Source organism: Pan troglodytes, chromosome 6 (genome assembly GCF_028858775.2).
Source record: "Pan troglodytes isolate AG18354 chromosome 6, NHGRI_mPanTro3-v2.0_pri, whole genome shotgun sequence".
Classification (NCBI taxonomy): domain Eukaryota; kingdom Metazoa; phylum Chordata; class Mammalia; order Primates; family Hominidae; genus Pan; species Pan troglodytes.
The window spans coordinates 36395311-36413443 of NC_072404.2; the positions used below are offsets into that span (position 1 = coordinate 36395311).

Sequence of the window (18133 nt, forward strand, 5' to 3'; positions counted from 1 at the left end):
AAGGAATTTGTCATTAAGTCACTTGTGGAATTTTATAAAACTAGTCAAAATTTGGTGTATCTCCTCAGAGTACTTTTTGGTGCCATTGTTAGACTAATGCTTAATTTGGTGTTTCTTATGAAATAATTTAAATTTGACATCACTTAATATATCTGGAGAGTCGATCAAGTTATAAAAATAAAAAACAATTTAGCAATCTACAAAATTCCTTTAAATTAAGGCACGGGGTGCCTGTTTGAACTAATACAAAATGTGTTTTGTTTCTTTGTAGGGAATTCACAATTGAAACTGAAGGGAAAACATTTCAGTTAACAAAAGACATGGTCAATGTGAAGAGATTCCAGAAAACACTATATGGTAAATTTGTAAAAATAATAAACAAAAAGTCACTGCTCCTTAAAGCTTTTGTTGTTGTTTGAGACAGGGTCTCGCTCTGTCACCCAGGCTGGAGTGCAGTGGCACAACCTCTGCCTCCCGGGCTCAAGCGTTCCTCCCTCCTGTCTCAGCCTCCGAATTAGCTGGGACTACAGGTGCAGGCTACCATATCCAACTAATTTTTGTATTTTTTGTAGAGATGAGGTTTTTGCCATGTTGCCCAGGCTGATCTTGAACTCCTAGGCTCAAGCAGTCCACCTGCCTTCGCGTCCCAAAGTGCTGAGATTACAGGCATGAGCGACCACGCCTGGCCCTCATTCCCTGTCTTCTTTGGCAAAATAACTTGTTAAAAAGTCATTTAGGGGCCGGGCGCAGTGGCTCACGCCTGTAATCCCAGCACTTTGGGAGGCCGAGGCGGGCAGATCATGACGTCAGGAGTTCAAGATCAACCTGGCCAACATGGTGAAACCCCATCTCTACTAAAAATACAAAAAATTAGCCGGGCGTGGTAGCGGGCGCCTGTAGTCCCAGCTACTCGGGAGGCTGAGGCAGGAGAATGGCGTGAACCCGGGAGGCGGAGCTTGCAGTGAGCCGAGATCGCGCCACTGCACTCCAGCCTGGGCGACAGAGCGAGACTCCGTCTCAAAAAAAAAAAAAAAAAAATACAAAAATTAGCTAGGCATGGAGATGCGCACGTGTAATCCCAGCTACTCGGGAGGCTGAGGCAGGAGAATCCCTTGAACCCGGGAGGTGGAGGTTGCAGTGAGCTGAGATCACGCCATTGCACTCCAGCCTGGGCGACCGTGCAAGACTCCGTCTCAAAAAAAAAAAAAAAAAAAAAAAGTAATTTAGACCAGTGATGTTGTTGCATGCTTTTTTAAAAGTTAAGAAGATGTTTTTTTGTAGAACAAATTCTGTGAATTAGGCAATGAGTAATTTGGAGCACGTATGAAGGATGCTGAAGTTTATTTGTGGCTGAATTGAAATTCCTGGAAACGGAGTAGTAGTGGGTGTTTGAGAAGCTACTGCCAGTGGAAAGAGTGAGCATACCTTTCCTTTTGTTCTTGGCTTGTCTTGTAGCCAGGCTTCAGTGAGCAATGTTAGGAGTAAGCGGGGGCTTCTCCATCACACTCTGGGGCTTTTCCATCATACTCTGGGGCTTTATAGCCATGATCCTGGCAGCTGGTTCAGAGCTGCACATCACCATTACTCAGATACCACAGAAAGATGGGAGGAAAATGCCTTGATCATGTTTCTAAAGTATTAACTCTTTATCATAGACAGACAGGCTCTCTTTTCCCGTATGTGTGTGAGTTTTGGTACCAATGATCTCATTTCCCAAAAAACATAAACTCTTCCAAAGTTATGACCAGTTATCTTAGACCTGGACATTGCTTAGCAGTGCTTCTTCCTTTCCACATAATAAGTAATAATTATCAGTATATTTCCTTTGTATACCACGGGTGTTGTCTTACCCACAGGAAGAGCTGTGAGCCCCTGTAAGATGTCTTTGATGGAGTGCTGTTCTTTGAGCAAACTCTCCCCTAAGGGCGTCCTGACCCCAGAACCTTGGTGATACAATGCCAGTAATTTGGTTCTGAACAAGTTCTTATCAAGATAACAAGCTAAAAAGTTAAACAAATACAAACCATGTAATACTTTTTGCGTGTAGGAATTGTTTTTGTGAATTTTGCCAGCTGTGTTAGATTTTAAATTCTAGCAAAATCTTATTAAAAGCCTTAGATTTTTTATGCTTTCTGGGTAGCCGAGGCAGGTAGTAGAGATAAAGTGTAGCTGCTGCTATTCGTAGTTTGCCGACTGGTGAGGGAATATTCTAGTACCTCAGGTTTCATTTTTACACAGTATAAACAGAATTTGGTGAAAGGTTTTTTCACTCCAGCTTTCTCTTCAAAGGCATGTTTCCTATCAGCAAATAGTTTTTAGGTATGTTCTAGTTTCTTTGTTCTGATATACAGAGATAAAAATCCATCTAGAATAGAGATATTTTTAGTGCTAAGAATTTTTTTCTTTTCTTTCTTTTTTTTTTTTTTTTTTTTTGAGATGAAGTCTTGCCCTTGTCTTCCAGGCTGGAGTACAATGGCACGATCTTGGCTCACTGCAACCTCCGCCTCCTGGGTTCAAGCAATTCTCCTGCCTCAGCCTCCCGAGTAGCTGGGATTACACGCACCTGCCACCACACCCAGTTAATTTTTGTATTTTTAGTAGAGACGGGGTTTCACCATGTTGGCCAGGCTGGTCTCGAACTCCTGACCTCAGATGATCCACCTACCTCAGCCTCCCAAAATGCTGGGATTACAGGTGTGAGCCACCGCAGCTGGTGAATTGTTTAGAGAGAATCTAAAATGCATTATGTGGTATTTGAGAGAATGTTATTGAATTTCTATCTCTTTTGCAGTGGAAGAAGTTGTTCCAAATGTAATTGAACCTTCCTTCGGCCTGGGTAGGATCATGTATACGGTATTTGAACATACATTCCATGTACGAGAAGGAGATGAACAGAGAACAGTAAGTTGTCGTGTACAGTGTGCTGTTATAGTGTCAGAAAATAAAAATTTTCTGAATTACATTGTGAAGTACATTAATAAGACTCTAGAATGGTCAATTAGTTATTACTATAATCTAGTGCTATTAACACTCATCTTTGCTTAAGTGTGTATAGACAAACCAGTTTCCTGTGTTATCTTATTTGAGCTTTAGGTTATTCTAGAAGCTATTGTTTTAGTTGCCTGGTGCTCTCTATTCTTAGACTGAACCTATTACTTTGGGGAACAATCTATATTATGTCAATGGAAGGAATGGTACTTTCTGGATATGCTGTGTTTCAGAAAATTGGGAAGGACGAGATAACTCATAGAATTTAGCCAGACCACTAAGCTGTATCTGTACTCTGGTAAAGTATCAAAGGGAACCCTCTCAAACTGCATGAACTTGTCTGGGGTACTTTTGGGGTAAAGATGTGAATTCCTAGGTTCTACTCCGGAGATGCTGATTCACTAGGTCTGAGACCCAGGGATCTGGGGGTTTTTTTAAAAAAATAAGAATCCTGGGTGATTTCACTGTGAAAGCTTGACAGATCATAAATGGGATAATAGTTGTCTGGGGTATAGCCTTTCCTAGCATTCAAGTATTGCTGAAGATAGAAGTTTATAAGAAGTCTTCATCAGCTCCCACAAATTTTCTTTTCGGTCTGATGCTTCTGAATCACTGCTCCTTGCCTTCTTCCTCTTTATCTCCTTGCCTTACTTCACCATTTTTACCTCACCTCTGCCTGCAGAAGTTACACTCCTGGGCAGATTACTAGGAAAGCCAAGCAGAAGAATGGCTAGAAAGGAGAGGTTGTATATGTCAGGTTAATTGAAAGAAACAGCGTCATCCACTTGGCCATTCTAAAGCTTGAGTGTACGTAATGTTAGACATCAACCCTGTGGTTCTTTCTAGGACATTTAACCTCGAAGAATGAACTAGTGAGTTCTCGGCACCAGTACTTTAGTCTGACACACTATTGTAATACATAGCTAATAAAGTTAGTATGGTACTCTCTGCCCTAAAGTTGCATCTTCATTTCCCAACCTTGAAGGAGCAGCCCTATTCATTCAACAGATTGTAAGAACCTGGGCTAGGCCCCAGGTGCGCAAACATAAGGCTTGGTTCTTTTTGAGAAATGATGACAAACATAACTGCATGTGTTCTTTTTAGATGTCAAGTCTGCTTCAAGCTTTGTCTGCTTATTTTTCTAATAAAAAGGTTTTAGAAAATCTTTTAGCTGTTCCTTTGAATCTAGCAATATTAATATAACTAGAGCTTTAATAGAAATTTCGTAAGGGCTAAACAAGAATAAATTAGTCACAGTGTTTTATGAATTGCATGAATTCCCATCATGAAGAGAAATTTGATTAGGCTGTGGGAAGCCAAAAATGTTTCTAAATTATTAGCACCTAGTTCCTCAATCCATTTGCCTATAAATTTGGTATAAAAACATTGCTAGTGAAATTTTAAAAATTATTTTTCTATAAAGGCGGGTCCCTATTACTCTCTTAAATAGAAATATCACAAGATGGAGGAAGGGAATAGAATTCTGAACCTTCTGTGATGTGAGCAGCCATATTGGTGGAATACAGGCCTTACTTAGAGTGGGATATTCATTGCTTGGCAATAAAGGTTAATTGAACTTTGGGTGAGAGGCTAAACTGGAACCTGTGTCATTCATTATTTTTATGGGACAAATTTATTCTGTGTTTTTGCCTTCAAGTGAACCTTTTGTACAAGTATTAAGAACTGCCGAACCATTTCCAACCTAAAGTGGTTGATTGGTTTGCCTTCCACAGAATATTTTCGCCTTTTTTTTTTTTTTTTTTTTTTTTTTTTGGTCTCGCTTTGTTGCTCAGCTGGAGTGCAGTGGCACAGTCTCAGCTGACTACAGCCTCAAACTTCTGGGCTCAAGCAATCCTCCTGCTTCAGCCTCCCAAGTAGCTGGGACCACAGGTGCGCCTCACAATGCCCAGCTAATTTTTTAGTTTTTGTAGAGATGGGGTCTTGCCATGTTGCCCTGGCTGGTCTTGAATTCCTGGGGTCAAGCAATTCTTCTGCCTCAGCCTCCCAAAGTGCTGGGATTACAGGCATGAGCCACTGTGTCCAGCCTTATTTTTGCTTTCTTTGATTTCTGAGTTACTCAGAAACTATTTCAGGGCAGTTTAAGAAGGCTGTACTTTTTAGTGTACGTATATGGAACATCTTTTTTTGTTTTGTACTATTTCATTTGGACATATGTTTGTGAGCTAATTAAACTTTTCTGTTTCACTTGGTCACTAAGGTTCATAGGTTTTTCTCTTAAAAGACAGAATGGGCTTTGGTTTGGGTCACTGCCACTTGTTTGAATATTTAGGTAGTCTCCACAGAAAGTCTTTTATGTGGAACCAAAAAATTACCGTCTTTTATATACAGTAGCTTTCAGAATGCTTTCACATCATTTGACTTTTTTAGTAACGGGCTTGTGAAGCAAGCAGAGCAGGTGGTAGAGACCTGCTTTTTAGGTGGAGAAACTAAGGTTCAGAAAGAGTTCATGACTTGGCCTAAATTCGGAGCTGAAACCAGGTGTTTCTGATGCTGGTTCTGCTTCTCTTTTGCCATACTGCTTTTCATGTCATGTTTTCTGGCATTTTGATAATGACGTTATGCTTGAACACTTGCTGAATATTAACCTCTTTTGGTTTGGGATATTAGCATTTAGATATTTACAAATTAACATATTTGGATTTTTTTCTTTTTAAACCATCCAGTTCTTCAGTTTCCCTGCTGTAGTCGCTCCATTCAAATGTTCCGTCCTCCCACTGAGCCAAAACCAGGAGTTCATGCCATTTGTCAAGGAATTATGTAAGCAAATTCAATTGGGTAAACTCCATGGGAACACCATCAGGGAGACTGAATTTTAGGAAATGTATCATTTATTTCAATAAAAATATAGACTGAATAAAGAATATAAATGATTTTATAAAGAGTACATGATTTTAGCCTGTACTCTTATTTCTAAGAGAGAGGATATGCTTGCTCAGATGTTTTATTCTGGCATTTGAGTGAGTCAAGGTAGGACCCAAGAGTCAGATTTAAAAATTATTTACTTCTCATACTGACCTTGGTGCCAAGTTCATCGAGGGAACCTGAGTGGAGTGTAGCAACCATAATGGATCTACAGCCACAGAATCCACAGCCCTGAAAGGAATCCTGGTGGTCATCTGGCACATCCACTTATTTCAGAGTTGGGAAATGGGGAGAGTCCATTGACCTGCTTAGAGCCATAAAAATAGAGGTGGTGGAGTCAGGACTCACCTTCTGGCCTTGGCTCTTGGTCCCATATTTGTTCCCCCTATAGCTGTATCAAATGGAGGTATGAGTGAAGATTTGGATTCCCGCAAGGGATTTATTAAACTTTAGGGATATTTCTTTCTCTTGCAACTCAACTTGTTGCTTTCTTGTCTTGGTCCCATTTATAAGTCTCCTGAGCTTGTAAGACAGTAGTTAGATAACACTGGGCTTAACTCCATTGTTTTATTTTTAATTTACTTTGTTTATTTTGGATAGCGGAAGCCCTGACCAGGCATGGAGTATCTCACAAAGTAGACGATTCCTCTGGGTCAATCGGAAGGCGCTATGCCAGGACTGATGAGATTGGCGTGGCTTTTGGTGTCACCATTGACTTTGACACAGTGAACAAGACCCCCCACACTGCAACTCTGAGGGACCGTGACTCAATGCGGCAGATAAGAGCAGAGGTATCTGGCCTTCTCTTTGGCATTTTTAGCCTTAGAAATGTGTACTACTTCTTACTGATTTGTGTTGGATTTTGATGTGTTTATGCTCCCTTTCCTTTTTTTTTCTTTTTAATTTTAATGAACGGCTTGTATCAGACAGAGCCCAGATTCTCAAGTCCCCCTGGTTTAATTATGAAAATATCCATTAGCACTTCTCTAATATTTTATAAACATTTGTGTTGCTCCAGGCTTATTCTCCAGCAGTTTGCTTTTATACTTGTTTGTTTATTGGGCAAGAGAAATATGATCCTAAGAATTTGTTGCCATAGTTTTATTGGTAGGCTTTGGTGGGTTAGACATTTTAATGTTTTATTTTTACAGACACGTATACATGTGTATGTATAAGCTTTTCTGTGTTCATATATTCAAAACAGTGAATCATGTTTCAGTAGTTTTGGTCAATAGGAAGGCAGTAATGGAGATGGTAGAAGCACAGAAGGGGAAGGATGAGTGGTAAGGGGAAGGATGAGTGATAAGGGAAAGGAAAGAGTAGCTGCTTTAATTGACATCTGCCTGCCTAATTTATCACCTTTGAGCACATACATCAAGTGCCTGTTCTGTGCTTAGCTTGATACAGAAGTAATAGGGAAAACAGAAGCAAAAGACTGCTTTTTTTTCTGAAGGAGTTTATAGTCTAATCCAGAAGTCGTGAATTTCTAGCTTGACTTTTTAGAGACCATCTGGCTACTCTGGAGCTGTGTCCCCATCTGGGTGTGGTTCTCAAAAGTGTGGTCCCTAGACCAGCAGCATCAGTATCCCCTGGAAATGTATGAGATAAGCAAAACCTCCACCCCAGACCTACTGCATCATAAACTGGGGGTGGAGAGGCAGAGGGGGCAGGCAGAACTTTTTTAGTTTTAGCAAGACCTCCAGATGATTCTGACGTGCACTCAAGTTTGAGAACCATTGCTGTGTGGCAGCCAGTGTTTGGTTTTGGCTGAGGAACAGTAGCCTTGGTCAGAGCTCTCCAGTTTGCCAGTCTTATGTAATTCCCTCACACGAGTTACTTGACTGAGTCCTGTTTGTTCTAATAGTTAAATTTAATACACATGAAGTAACTTCAAGGGACATGGAGATTTAGAAAAGTTAGGAAAGGCTTTGTGGCAGAATTGAGTTGTCTGGGGGAACTGGTGGGCGTTTTGGGCTAGAAGAGCATGAACCCATGCCTGGCATGACATTGTTTGGCTCTGTGTAAGGTTTCCTGAGTTCAGGATGAATCTTCTTAAAAATCTGAACAAGTTGGTTGATACTTGGCTTCTCTTTCCTTGTCTCTAGATCTCTGAGCTGCCCAGCATAGTCCGAGACCTAGCCAATGGCAACATCACATGGGCTGATGTGGAGGCCAGGTATCCTCTGTTTGAAGGGCAAGAGACTGGTAAAAAAGAGACAATCGAGGAATGAGGACAATTTTGACAACTTTTGACCACTTGCGCTAATAAAAAAAAAAAAAAAAAAAACTCTTATGTCCACTTTACAAAAGAAAACAGCATTGTGATTACTCCCAGGGACCGTATTTTATCTTCAGTGGCTGCCTGATTTTACCCCCACAATTAAAGTTGAAGGAATCCTGAACAAACTTGTGATCTATTTGCTTGTGTTTTTACATTTTCAGCAAGGCTGTTTCTCCCACGTTTGGGTAGACATGCTCATGGCTTAATGTTAAACACAGTTAACACTTTTTAAAAAATTAACAGCTTTATTGGGGTATAATTTACATACCATAAAAATAGCCTGTCTTAAGTGTACAGTTCAATGATGTTTAGTATATTTACAGAGTTGTGCAACCACCACCACAAACCAATTTTAGAACATTTTAATCACTCCAAAATAAGTCTCATGCTCATTTACCTCACTCCCATTCTAACCTCAGCCCAGGCAACCACTCCTCTACTTTCTGTCTATTGATTTACCTTTTCTATTCTTTATCTTATTCTGAGAAAATGACGCAGTGTGCAGGTACTGTGACAGCAGTCTCCAAGCAGGTGAAATGACTTCTGGAAAAGCCTGAGGTGAGGATGGGGTGGCAGGAGTGGTGCTTTAGGGCTGCTAACCCCACTGTTTGCAGATTCTCCAGGAGGGGAGGGCCTTGCCATATTTGCCTTCTATCTTAAGGCATGCTTGCACTCAGCTCCACTGGTAGCCTGGAAATCATTAAGCTCCTGATGCTAGGGGAACCCATCTGTCTCGTCTGATTTAGCAATTCCTGACCATCGCAGTGTCTTGATTCTAGCCTAGCAGTTTTTGGCTCAGGTTTTAAGGTACTTTACTTCTTTTATGTTTTTGAATAGAAAACTCAGAACACTATGCTTATTTGTAAGGCAAAATTCCAGGTTGTGTGAATTTGAGCAGCTGTTTATTTGCAGAGCTATGACCTTATCTAGTGTGCCCACTTCCTCCCCCGCAGTATTGGATAGAGGAGTGGTGATCTCCAGTGTGCCCTTTTGTTTCTAGTATGAAGAACAATTGAAGTTGTCATTTCTTAGATGTAAAGTAGGAATCTCCCAGGGATTTCCCTCATTTATATCTCATCTCCAGTGGTGCCTACCGCAGTGCTGTACATAGTAGGTCTTCCATAAATAGTCTTTGGATGAGTCTCGAATTTTTGAATAGACTTCTTTTTTGAACAAACCTCTTTGGGAGGAAAGCCTTATACTGAAGCATATTTCTCTTCCGTCTCTGCTTTTATGAGTATTCATTATTAAATTAGGAGCCAGATTTTAAATAAACTGAGTTTTCATTTTCTAGGGATTTCTCTCACTTCGAATTCCATATAATATAGCTTGTAACTGGGCATATGTTCTAGCAGCTTTACATTGGCAGGGGGCTGCCCTAACTTTGCATTTATTTGCTGCTTTTACAGCAGGTACCTCCATAGTCAAACAGTCACCACAGCCTCAGACATTGGTTTAAGCTCATTAATAGGGAAAGATACATTAAATACATAGTGAGAGTTACCTATCATCAGGTTGGTGCCAAAGTAGTTGCGGTTTTTGCCATTAAAAGTAATGACAGGCTGGACGCGGTGGCTCACGCCTGTAATCCCAGCACTTTGGGAGGCCAAGGCGGGCGGATCATTTGAGGTCAGGAGTTCGAGACCAGCCTGGCCAACACAGTGAAACCCCGTCTACTAAAAATACAAAAATCAGCCAGGTGTGGTGGCACGTTCCTGTACTCCCAGCTACATGGGAGGCTGAGGCAGGAGAATCACTTGAACCCGGGAGGTGGAGGTTTCAGTTAGCTGAGATTGTGCCACTGCACTCCAGTCTGGGCACAGAGCGAGACTCCATCTCAAAAAAGTAAATAAATAAAGTAAGGACAAAAACCATAATTACTTTTGCACCAACCTAATACTTTGGATCAGAAAGGGATTGGAACCAAGCTTCACTTCCCTTTTCATTGGCAAATACATTTGTCATGAGGTAGAGGCTGGATATTGAATCTGCAAGCCCTCTTTTGTTCCTTCCCCTGGGTAGCAATGCATGATTTCTGCTGGATCACCTGCTCTAAAGCAGGTCTCTAAAGTGATACCTGAGTGAGGGAGATGGGCCGGCAGCAGAGCTCTCTGGTTCTGTCTGTACCATGTTTGCTTGATTTTAAGAACAAGCAGTTGAAGTGCTGTTTTCTAAATGAAGAGACTCTTTACCCACGAGTTTGCGTATGCATACGCACACACCTCTTCTGTTCAAGCCCAATGTGTATTTAAAGCATGGGTCTTTCTGGCTTAATGCTCTTTGAGGCCTTTTAAATTATTTATATACCTGTACGTACTGGACTGTGGGCTTAACAAGAGCGAGATAAATAGCATTGTATCTCGGAGAAGTTACTCCTGTTTATTACTTCTCCCAAAAATAATGATGGGGGAAGGTCAGCTTCTTTTTTTTTTTTTTTCTTGTGCTTAGTGCTAAATTTTATTTTTCTTTGGAAGACTGACATTAAACGTGAGAAAAACAAAGGATAACAAAAATTCTTTATTTTCAAAATAACTTTACTAAACTATACTGATTAAAAATAATACAGTCTAATGAAAACAAAGCCACTTAAAAAAGTTTAAAGAAGACATGTATGTGTAATTTTCTCATATAATTAACACTTTAAATTATTTTACAGAGTGTCATTTTAGAAATGGGGTGATACTATTTTGAATTATAGAATTAAAGTATGATCAGCATCTAATACAAAAACATACAATTAGATATTTTCTATTTTTCTGCTTTTAACTATTATTTAAGAATTTAATCTTTTTAGATTAGCCATCAGGGAAAATATATAGAATCACGGTATTCATTTATTATGTATATGAGGAAATTAACACCTTTATAATAACTCTCATGCTTTTTTCCTGAAATTTTTTTTTCTTTTTTTTTTTTATTATACTTTAAGTTTTAGGGTACATGTGCACATTGTGCAGGTTAGTTACATATGTATACATGTGCCATGCTGGTGCACTGCACCCACTAACTCGTCATCTAGCATTAGGTATATCTCCCAATGCTATCCCTCCCCCCTCCCCCCTCCCCCCACCCCACAACAGTCCCCAGTGTGATATTCCCCTTCCTGTGTCCATGTGTTCTCATTGTTCAATTCCCACCTATGAGTGAGAATATGCGGTGTTTGGTTTTTTGTTCTTGCAATAGTTTACTGAGAATGATGTTTTCCAATTTCATCCATGTCCCTACAAAGGACATGAACTCATCATTTTTTATGGCTGCATAGTATTCCATGGTGTATATGTGCCACATTTTCTTAATCCAGTCTATCATTGTTGGACATTTGGGTTGGTTCCAAGTCTTTGCTATTGTGAATAATGCCGCAATAAACATACGTGTGCATGTGTCTTTATAGCAGCATGATTTATAGTCCTTTGGGTATATACCCAGTAATGGGATGGCTGGGTCAAATGGTATTTCCAGTTCTAGATCCCTGAGGAATCGCCACACTGACTTCCACAATGGTTGAACTAGTTTACAGTCCCACCAACAGTGTAAAAGTGTTCCTATTTCTCCACATCCTCTCCAGCACCTGTTGTTTCCTGACTTTTTCATGATTGCCATTCTAACTGGTGTGAGATGGTATCTCATTGTGGTTTTGATTTGCATTTCTCTGATGGCCAGTGATCATGAGCATTTTTTCATGTGTTTTTTGGCTGCATAAATGTCTTCTTTTGAGAAGTGTCTGTTCATGTCCTTCGCCCACTTTTTGATGGGGTTGTTTGTTTTTTTCTTGTAAATTTGTTTGAGTTCATTGTAGATTCTGGATATTAGCCCTTTGTCAGATGAGTAGGTTGCGAAAATTTTCTCCCATTTTGTAGGTTGCCTGTTCACTCTGATGGTAGTTTCTTTTGCTGTGCAGAAGCTCTTTAGTTTAATTAGATCCCATTTGTCAATTTTGTCTTTTGTTGCCATTGCTTTTGGTGTTTTAGACATGAAGTCCTTGCCCATGCCTATGTCCTGAATGGTAATGCCTAGGTTTTCTTCTAGGGTTTTTATGGTTTTAGGTCTAACTTTTAAGTCTTTAATCCATCTTGAATTGATTTTTGTATAAGGTGTAAGGAAGGGATCCAGTTTCAGCTTTCTACATATGGCTAGCCAGTTTTCCCAGCACCATTTATTAAATAGGGAATCCTTTCCCCATTGCTTGTTTTTCTCAGGTTTGTCAAAGATCAGATAGTTGTAGATATGCGGCGTTATTTCTGAGGGCTCTGTTCTGTTCCATTGATCTATATCTCTGTTTTGGTACCAGTACCATGCTGTTTTGGTTACTGTAGCCTTGTAGTATAGTTTGAAGTCAGGTAGTGTGATGCCTCCAGCTTTGTTCTTTTGGCTTAGGATTGACTTGGCGATGCGGGCTCTTTTTTGGTTCCATATGAACTTTAAAGTAGTTTTTTCCAATTCTGTGAAGAAAGTCATTGGTAGCTTGATGGGGATGGCATTGAATCTGTAAATTACCTTGGGCAGTATGGCCATTTTCACGATATTGATTCTTCCTACCCATGAGCATGGAATGTTCTTCCATTTGTTTGTATCCTCTTTTATTTCCTTGAGCAGTGGTTTGTAGTTCTCCTTGAAGAGGTCCTTCACATCCCTTGTAAGTTGGATTCCTAGGTATTTTATTCTCTTTGAAGCAATTGTGAATGGGAGTTCACTCATGATTTGGCTCTCTGTTTGTCTGCTGTTGGTGTATAAGAATGCTTGTGATTTTTGTACATTGATTTTGTATCCTGAGACTTTGCTGAAGTTGCTTATGAGCTTAAGGAGATTTTGGGCTGAGACAATGGGGTTTTCTAGATATACAATCATGTCATCTGCAAACAGGGACAATTTGACTTCCTCTTTTCCTAATTGAATACCATGTATTTCCTTCTCCTGCCTAATTGCCCTGGCCAGAACTTCCAACACTATGTTGAATAGGAGTGATGAGAGAGGGCATCCCTGTCTTGTGCCAGTTTTCAAAGGGAATGCTTCCAGTTTTTGCCCATTCAGTATGATATTGGCTGTGGGTTTGTCATAGATAGCTCTTATTATTTTGAAATACGTCCCATCAATACTAATTTATTGAGAGTTTTTAGCATGAAGGGTTGTTGAATTTTGTCAAAGGCCTTTTCTGCATCTATTGAGATAATCATGTGGTTTTTGTCTTTGGCTCTGTTTATATGCTGGATTACATTTATTGATTTGCGTATATTGAACCAGCCTTGCATCCCAGGGATGAAGCCCACTTGATCATGGTGGATATGCTTTTTGATGTGCTGCTGGATTCGGTCTGCCAGTATTTTATTGAGGATTTTTGCATCAATGTTCATCAAGGATATTGGTCTAAAATTCTCTTTTTTGGTTGTGTCTCTGCCTGGCTTTGGTATCAGAATGATGCTGGCCTCATAAAATGAGTTAGGGAGGATTCCCTCTTTTTCTGTTGATTGGAATAGTTTCAGAAGGAATGGTACCAGTTCCTCCTTGTACCTCTGGTAGAATTCAGCTGTGAATCCATCTGGTCCTGGACTCTTTTTGGTTGGTAAGCTATTGATTATTGCCACAATTTCAGATCCTGTTATTGGTCTATTCAGAGATTCAACTTCTTCCTGGTTTAGTCTTGGGAGAGTGTATGTGTCGAGGAATTTATCCATTTCTTCTAGATTTTCTAGTTTATTTGTATAGAGGTGTTTGTACTATTCTCTGATGGTAGTTTGTATTTCTGTGGGATCGGTGGTGATATCCCCTTTATCATTTTTTATTGCGTCTATTAGATTCTTCTCTTTTTTTCTTTATTAGTCTTGCTAGCGGTCTATCAATTTTGTTGATCCTTTCAAAAAACCAGCTCCTGGATTCATTAATTTTTTGAAGGGTTTTTTGTGTCTCTATTTCCTTCAGTTCTGCTCTGATTTTAGTTATTTCTTGCCTTCTGCTAGCTTTTGAATGTGTTTGCTCTTGCTTTTCTAGTTCTTTTAATTGTGATGTTAGGGTGTCAATTTTGGATCTTTCCTGCTTTCTCTTGTGGGCATTTAGTGCTATAAATTTCCCTCTACACACTGCTTTGAATGCGTCCCAGAGATTCTGGTATGTTGTGTCTTTGTTCTCATTGGTTTCAAAGAACATCTTTATTTCTGCCTTCATTTCGTTATGTACCCAGTAGTCATTCAGGAGCAGGTTGTACAGTTTCCATGCAGTTGAGCGGTTTTGAGTGAGATTCTTAATCCTGAGTTCTAGTTTGATTGCACTGTGGTCTGAGAGATAGTTTGTTATAATTTCTGTTCTTTTACATTTGCTGAGGAGAGCTTTACTTCCAAGTATGTGGTCAATTTTGGAATAGGCGTGGTGTGGTGCTGAAAAAAATGTATATTCTGTTGATTTGGGGTGGAGAGTTCTGTAGATGTCTATTAGGTCTGCTTGGTGCAGAGCTGAGTTCAATTCCTGGGTATCCTTGTTGACTTTCTGTCTCGTTGATCTGTCTAATGTTGACAGTGGGGTGTTAAAGTCTCCCATTATTAATGTGTGGGAGTCTTAGTCTCTTTGTAGGTCACTCAGGACTTGCTTTATGAATCTGGGTGCTCCTGTGTTGGGTGCATATATATTTAGGATAGTTAGCTCTTCTTGTTGAATTGATCCCTTTACCATTATGTAATGGCCTTGTTTGTCTCTTTTGATCTTTGTTGGTTTAAAGTCTGTTTTATCAGAGACTAGGATTGCAACCCCTACCTTTTTTTGTTTTCCATTTGCTTGGTAGATCTTCCTCCATCCTTTTATTTTGAGCCTATGTGTGTCTCTGCACGTGAGATGGGTTTCCTGAATACAGCACACTGATGGGTGTTGACTCTTTATCCAATTTGCCAGTCTGTGTCTTTTAATTGGAGCATTTAGCCCATTTACATTTAAAGTTAATATTGTTATGTGTGAATTTGATCCTGTCATTATGATGTTAGCTGGTTATTTTGCTCGTTAGTTGATGCAGTTTCTTCCTAGTCTTGATGGTCTTTACATTTTGGCATGATTTTGCAGAGGCTGGTACCGGTCGTTCCTTTCCATGTTTAGCGCTTCCTTCAGGAGCTCTTTAAGGGCAGGCCTGGTGGTGACAAAATCTCTCAGCATTTGCTTGTCTGTAAAGTATTTTATTTCTCCTTCGCTTATGAAGCTTAGTTTGGCTGGATATGAAATTCTGGGTTGAAAATTCTTTTCTTTAAAAATGTTGAATATTGGCCCCCACTCTCTTCTGGCTTGTAGGGTTTCTGCCGAGAGATCCGCTGTTAGTCTGATGGGCTTCCCTTTGAGGGTAACCCAACCTTTCTCTCTGGCTGCCCTTAACATTTTTTCCTTCATTTCAACTTTGGTGAATCTGACAATTATGTGTCTTGGAGTTGCTCTTCTCGAGGAGTATCTTTGTGGCGTTCTCTGTATTTCCTGAATCTGAACGTTGGCCTGCCTTGCTAGATTGGGGAAGTTCTCCTGGATAATATCCTGCAGAGTGTTTTCCAACTTGGTTCCATTCTCCCCATCACTTTCAGGTACACCAATCAGACGTAGATTTGGTCTTTTCACATAGTCCCATATTTCTTGGAGGCTTTGCTCGTTTCTTTTTATTCTTTTTTCTCTAAACTTCCCTTCTCGCTTCATTTCATTCATTTCATCTTCCATCGCTGATACCCTTTCTTCCAGTTGATCTCATCGGCTCCTGAGGCTTCTGCATTCTTCACATAGTTCTCGAGCCTTGGTTTTCAGCTCCATCAGCTCCTTTAAGCACTTCTCTGTATTGGTTATTCTAGTTATACATTCTTCTAAATTTTTTTCAAAGTTTTCAACTTCTTTGCCTTTGGTTTGAATGTCCTCCCGTAGCTCAGAGTAATTTGATCGTCTGAAGCCTTCTTCTCTCAGCTCGTCAAAGTCATTCTCCATCCAGCTTTGTTCAGTTGCTGGTGAGGAACTGCGTTCCTTTAGAGGAGGAGAGGCGCTCTGCTTTTGAGAGTTTCCAGTTTTTCTGTTCTGTTTTTTCCCCATCTTTGTGGTTTTATCTACTTTTGGTCTTTGATGATGGTGATGTACAGATGGGTTTTTGGTGTGGATGTCCTTTCTGTTTGTTAGTTTTCCTTCTAACAGACAGGACCCTCAGCTGCAGGTCTGTTGGAATACCCTGCCGTGTGAGGTGTCAGTGTGCCCCTGCTGGGGGGTGCCTCCCAGTTAGGCTGCTCGGGGGTCAGGGGTCAGGGACCCACTTGAGGAGGCAGTCTGCCCGTTCTCAGATCTCCAGCTGTGTGCTGGGAGAACCACTGCTCTCTTCAAAGCTGTCAGACAGGGACATTTAAGTCTGCAGAGGTTACTGCTGTCTTTTTGTTTGTGCCCTGCCCCCAGAGGTGGAGCCTACACAGGCAGGCAGGCCTCCTTGAGCTGTGGTGGGCTCCACCCAGTTCGAGCTTCCCAGCTGCTTTGTTTACCTAATTAAGCCTGGGCAATGGCGGGCGCCCCTCCCCCAGCCTCGCTGCCGCCTTGCAGTTTGATCTCAGACTGCTGTGCTAGCAATCAGCAAGACTCCGTGGGTGTAGGACCGTCCAAGCCAGGTGTGGGATATAATCTTGTGGTGCGCCTTTTTTTAAGCCCGTCGGCAAAGCGCAATATTCGGGTGGGAGTGACCCGATTTTCCAGGTGCCATCCGTCACCCCTTTCTTTGACTCGGAAAGGGAACTCCCTGACCCCTTGCGCTTCCCAAGTGAGGCAATGCCTCGCCCTGCTTCGGCTCGCACACGGTGCGCGCACCCACTGACCTGCGCCCACTGTCTGGCCCTCCCTAGTGAGATGAAGCCGGTACCTCAGATGGAAATGCAGAAATCACCCGTCCTCTGCGTCGCTCACGCTGGGAGCTGTAGACTGGAGCTGTTCCTATTCGGCCATCTTGGCTCCTCCGGGAAGGTCAGATTCTAACTAATTTCCATGGACTGTTATGTAAGAACACAGGAATTAGATTTTTAATACTTAGGCTGGAATTCAGGCATTCAGTCAAATGCAATGTGGAGTTACTTCAGAGAGGCTATCTGCCTGGCTTCTGCAGGAGTCCACCACCTTAATATTGCCCAACAGCTCATAATAGCAAAATAGTGGATATAGATGGTGTTCCGGAAAAGGAATTCATCACCAAGTCTAAAGAACATGGAAATAATCTTACTGTTTTCATGAGCTGGTACTAAAGATGTCAGACGTCTCAAGTTCTTTGTGATAAGAACTTGCAAAATCGTTTTTTTCATTATAAGTCACATGAAGTAGATTCATCCTAGACCTTTATTTACTACTCCCTTAACCAGTGTAATTGCAGGGTAATGGCAGCAACTGTCTTAGTCAGTGGAGTCTATTCCTTGAGAGGGCTGGATGCCCTAGAGATAAATCCAAATTATCTCTGGTTATAGTTGCCCTGAAATGAACCTTCTTTCCCAAAGGAAAACTATTATCTGTATCTCTTGGGCTGGGCTAGGATGGAGAGGCTTTGAGAGCATTGCTTGCACCGGCATCTTTGCTGATAGTCTGACAATGTTTAAGGCAGGTGTTTGTGGCATTTGGCCAACACCAAAGTGAAATTTAGTTGAAGATTCAGTAAGTAAGTGGATGACTAATTTTGCTGTGCCTCAATGTTCGCCTGTTGTTGCCTGTTCAATAATTCTTGGTTATTGAGCTGCCTCTAAGCAGTAATTGTGTTAAGGCTGTGTGGATATCTGGAGGACTGTCTCCTCTAGAAATTGGGATGTGGTTTGGGAGTATCACCAGGGGTTGCCTGAGAGGCGCAGCCTGCAGCTTCGCCCTCTTGGCTAAGAGCCCCTTCACTCTTGCTGGCAACGTGCCCCCCTCTTGCTGGATAGGCTATCTTCCTTGCGTGTTGAAGGACACACCTTTGAAAATCTGTTGCCTCAGTAAAAGATGTTGGGGCAGTGGTTCTCAACCCTGGCTGCACATTAAAGTAACTTG

At 41.0% G+C, this 18133-nt stretch overlaps 1 protein-coding gene across 3 annotated transcripts in view; it reads left to right on the forward strand.

Annotated features, from left to right (window-relative positions):
* The window catches only part of GARS1 (glycyl-tRNA synthetase 1), a 39403-nt gene extending 31126 nt beyond the window's left edge, over positions 1-8277 (forward strand). For 2 of the 3 annotated variants that reach the window (XM_054677507.2, XM_054677508.2), the window contains exons 13-17: positions 272-357; positions 2792-2901; positions 5673-5766; positions 6472-6662; positions 7977-8277. In XM_054677507.2, the coding sequence (XP_054533482.1) occupies positions 272-357; positions 2792-2901; positions 5673-5766; positions 6472-6662; positions 7977-8102 (607 nt within the window). In that variant the 3' untranslated portion in view covers positions 8103-8277. 3 annotated transcript variants of the gene reach the window in all.
* The last annotated feature ends 9856 nt before the right edge of the window (positions 8278-18133 follow it).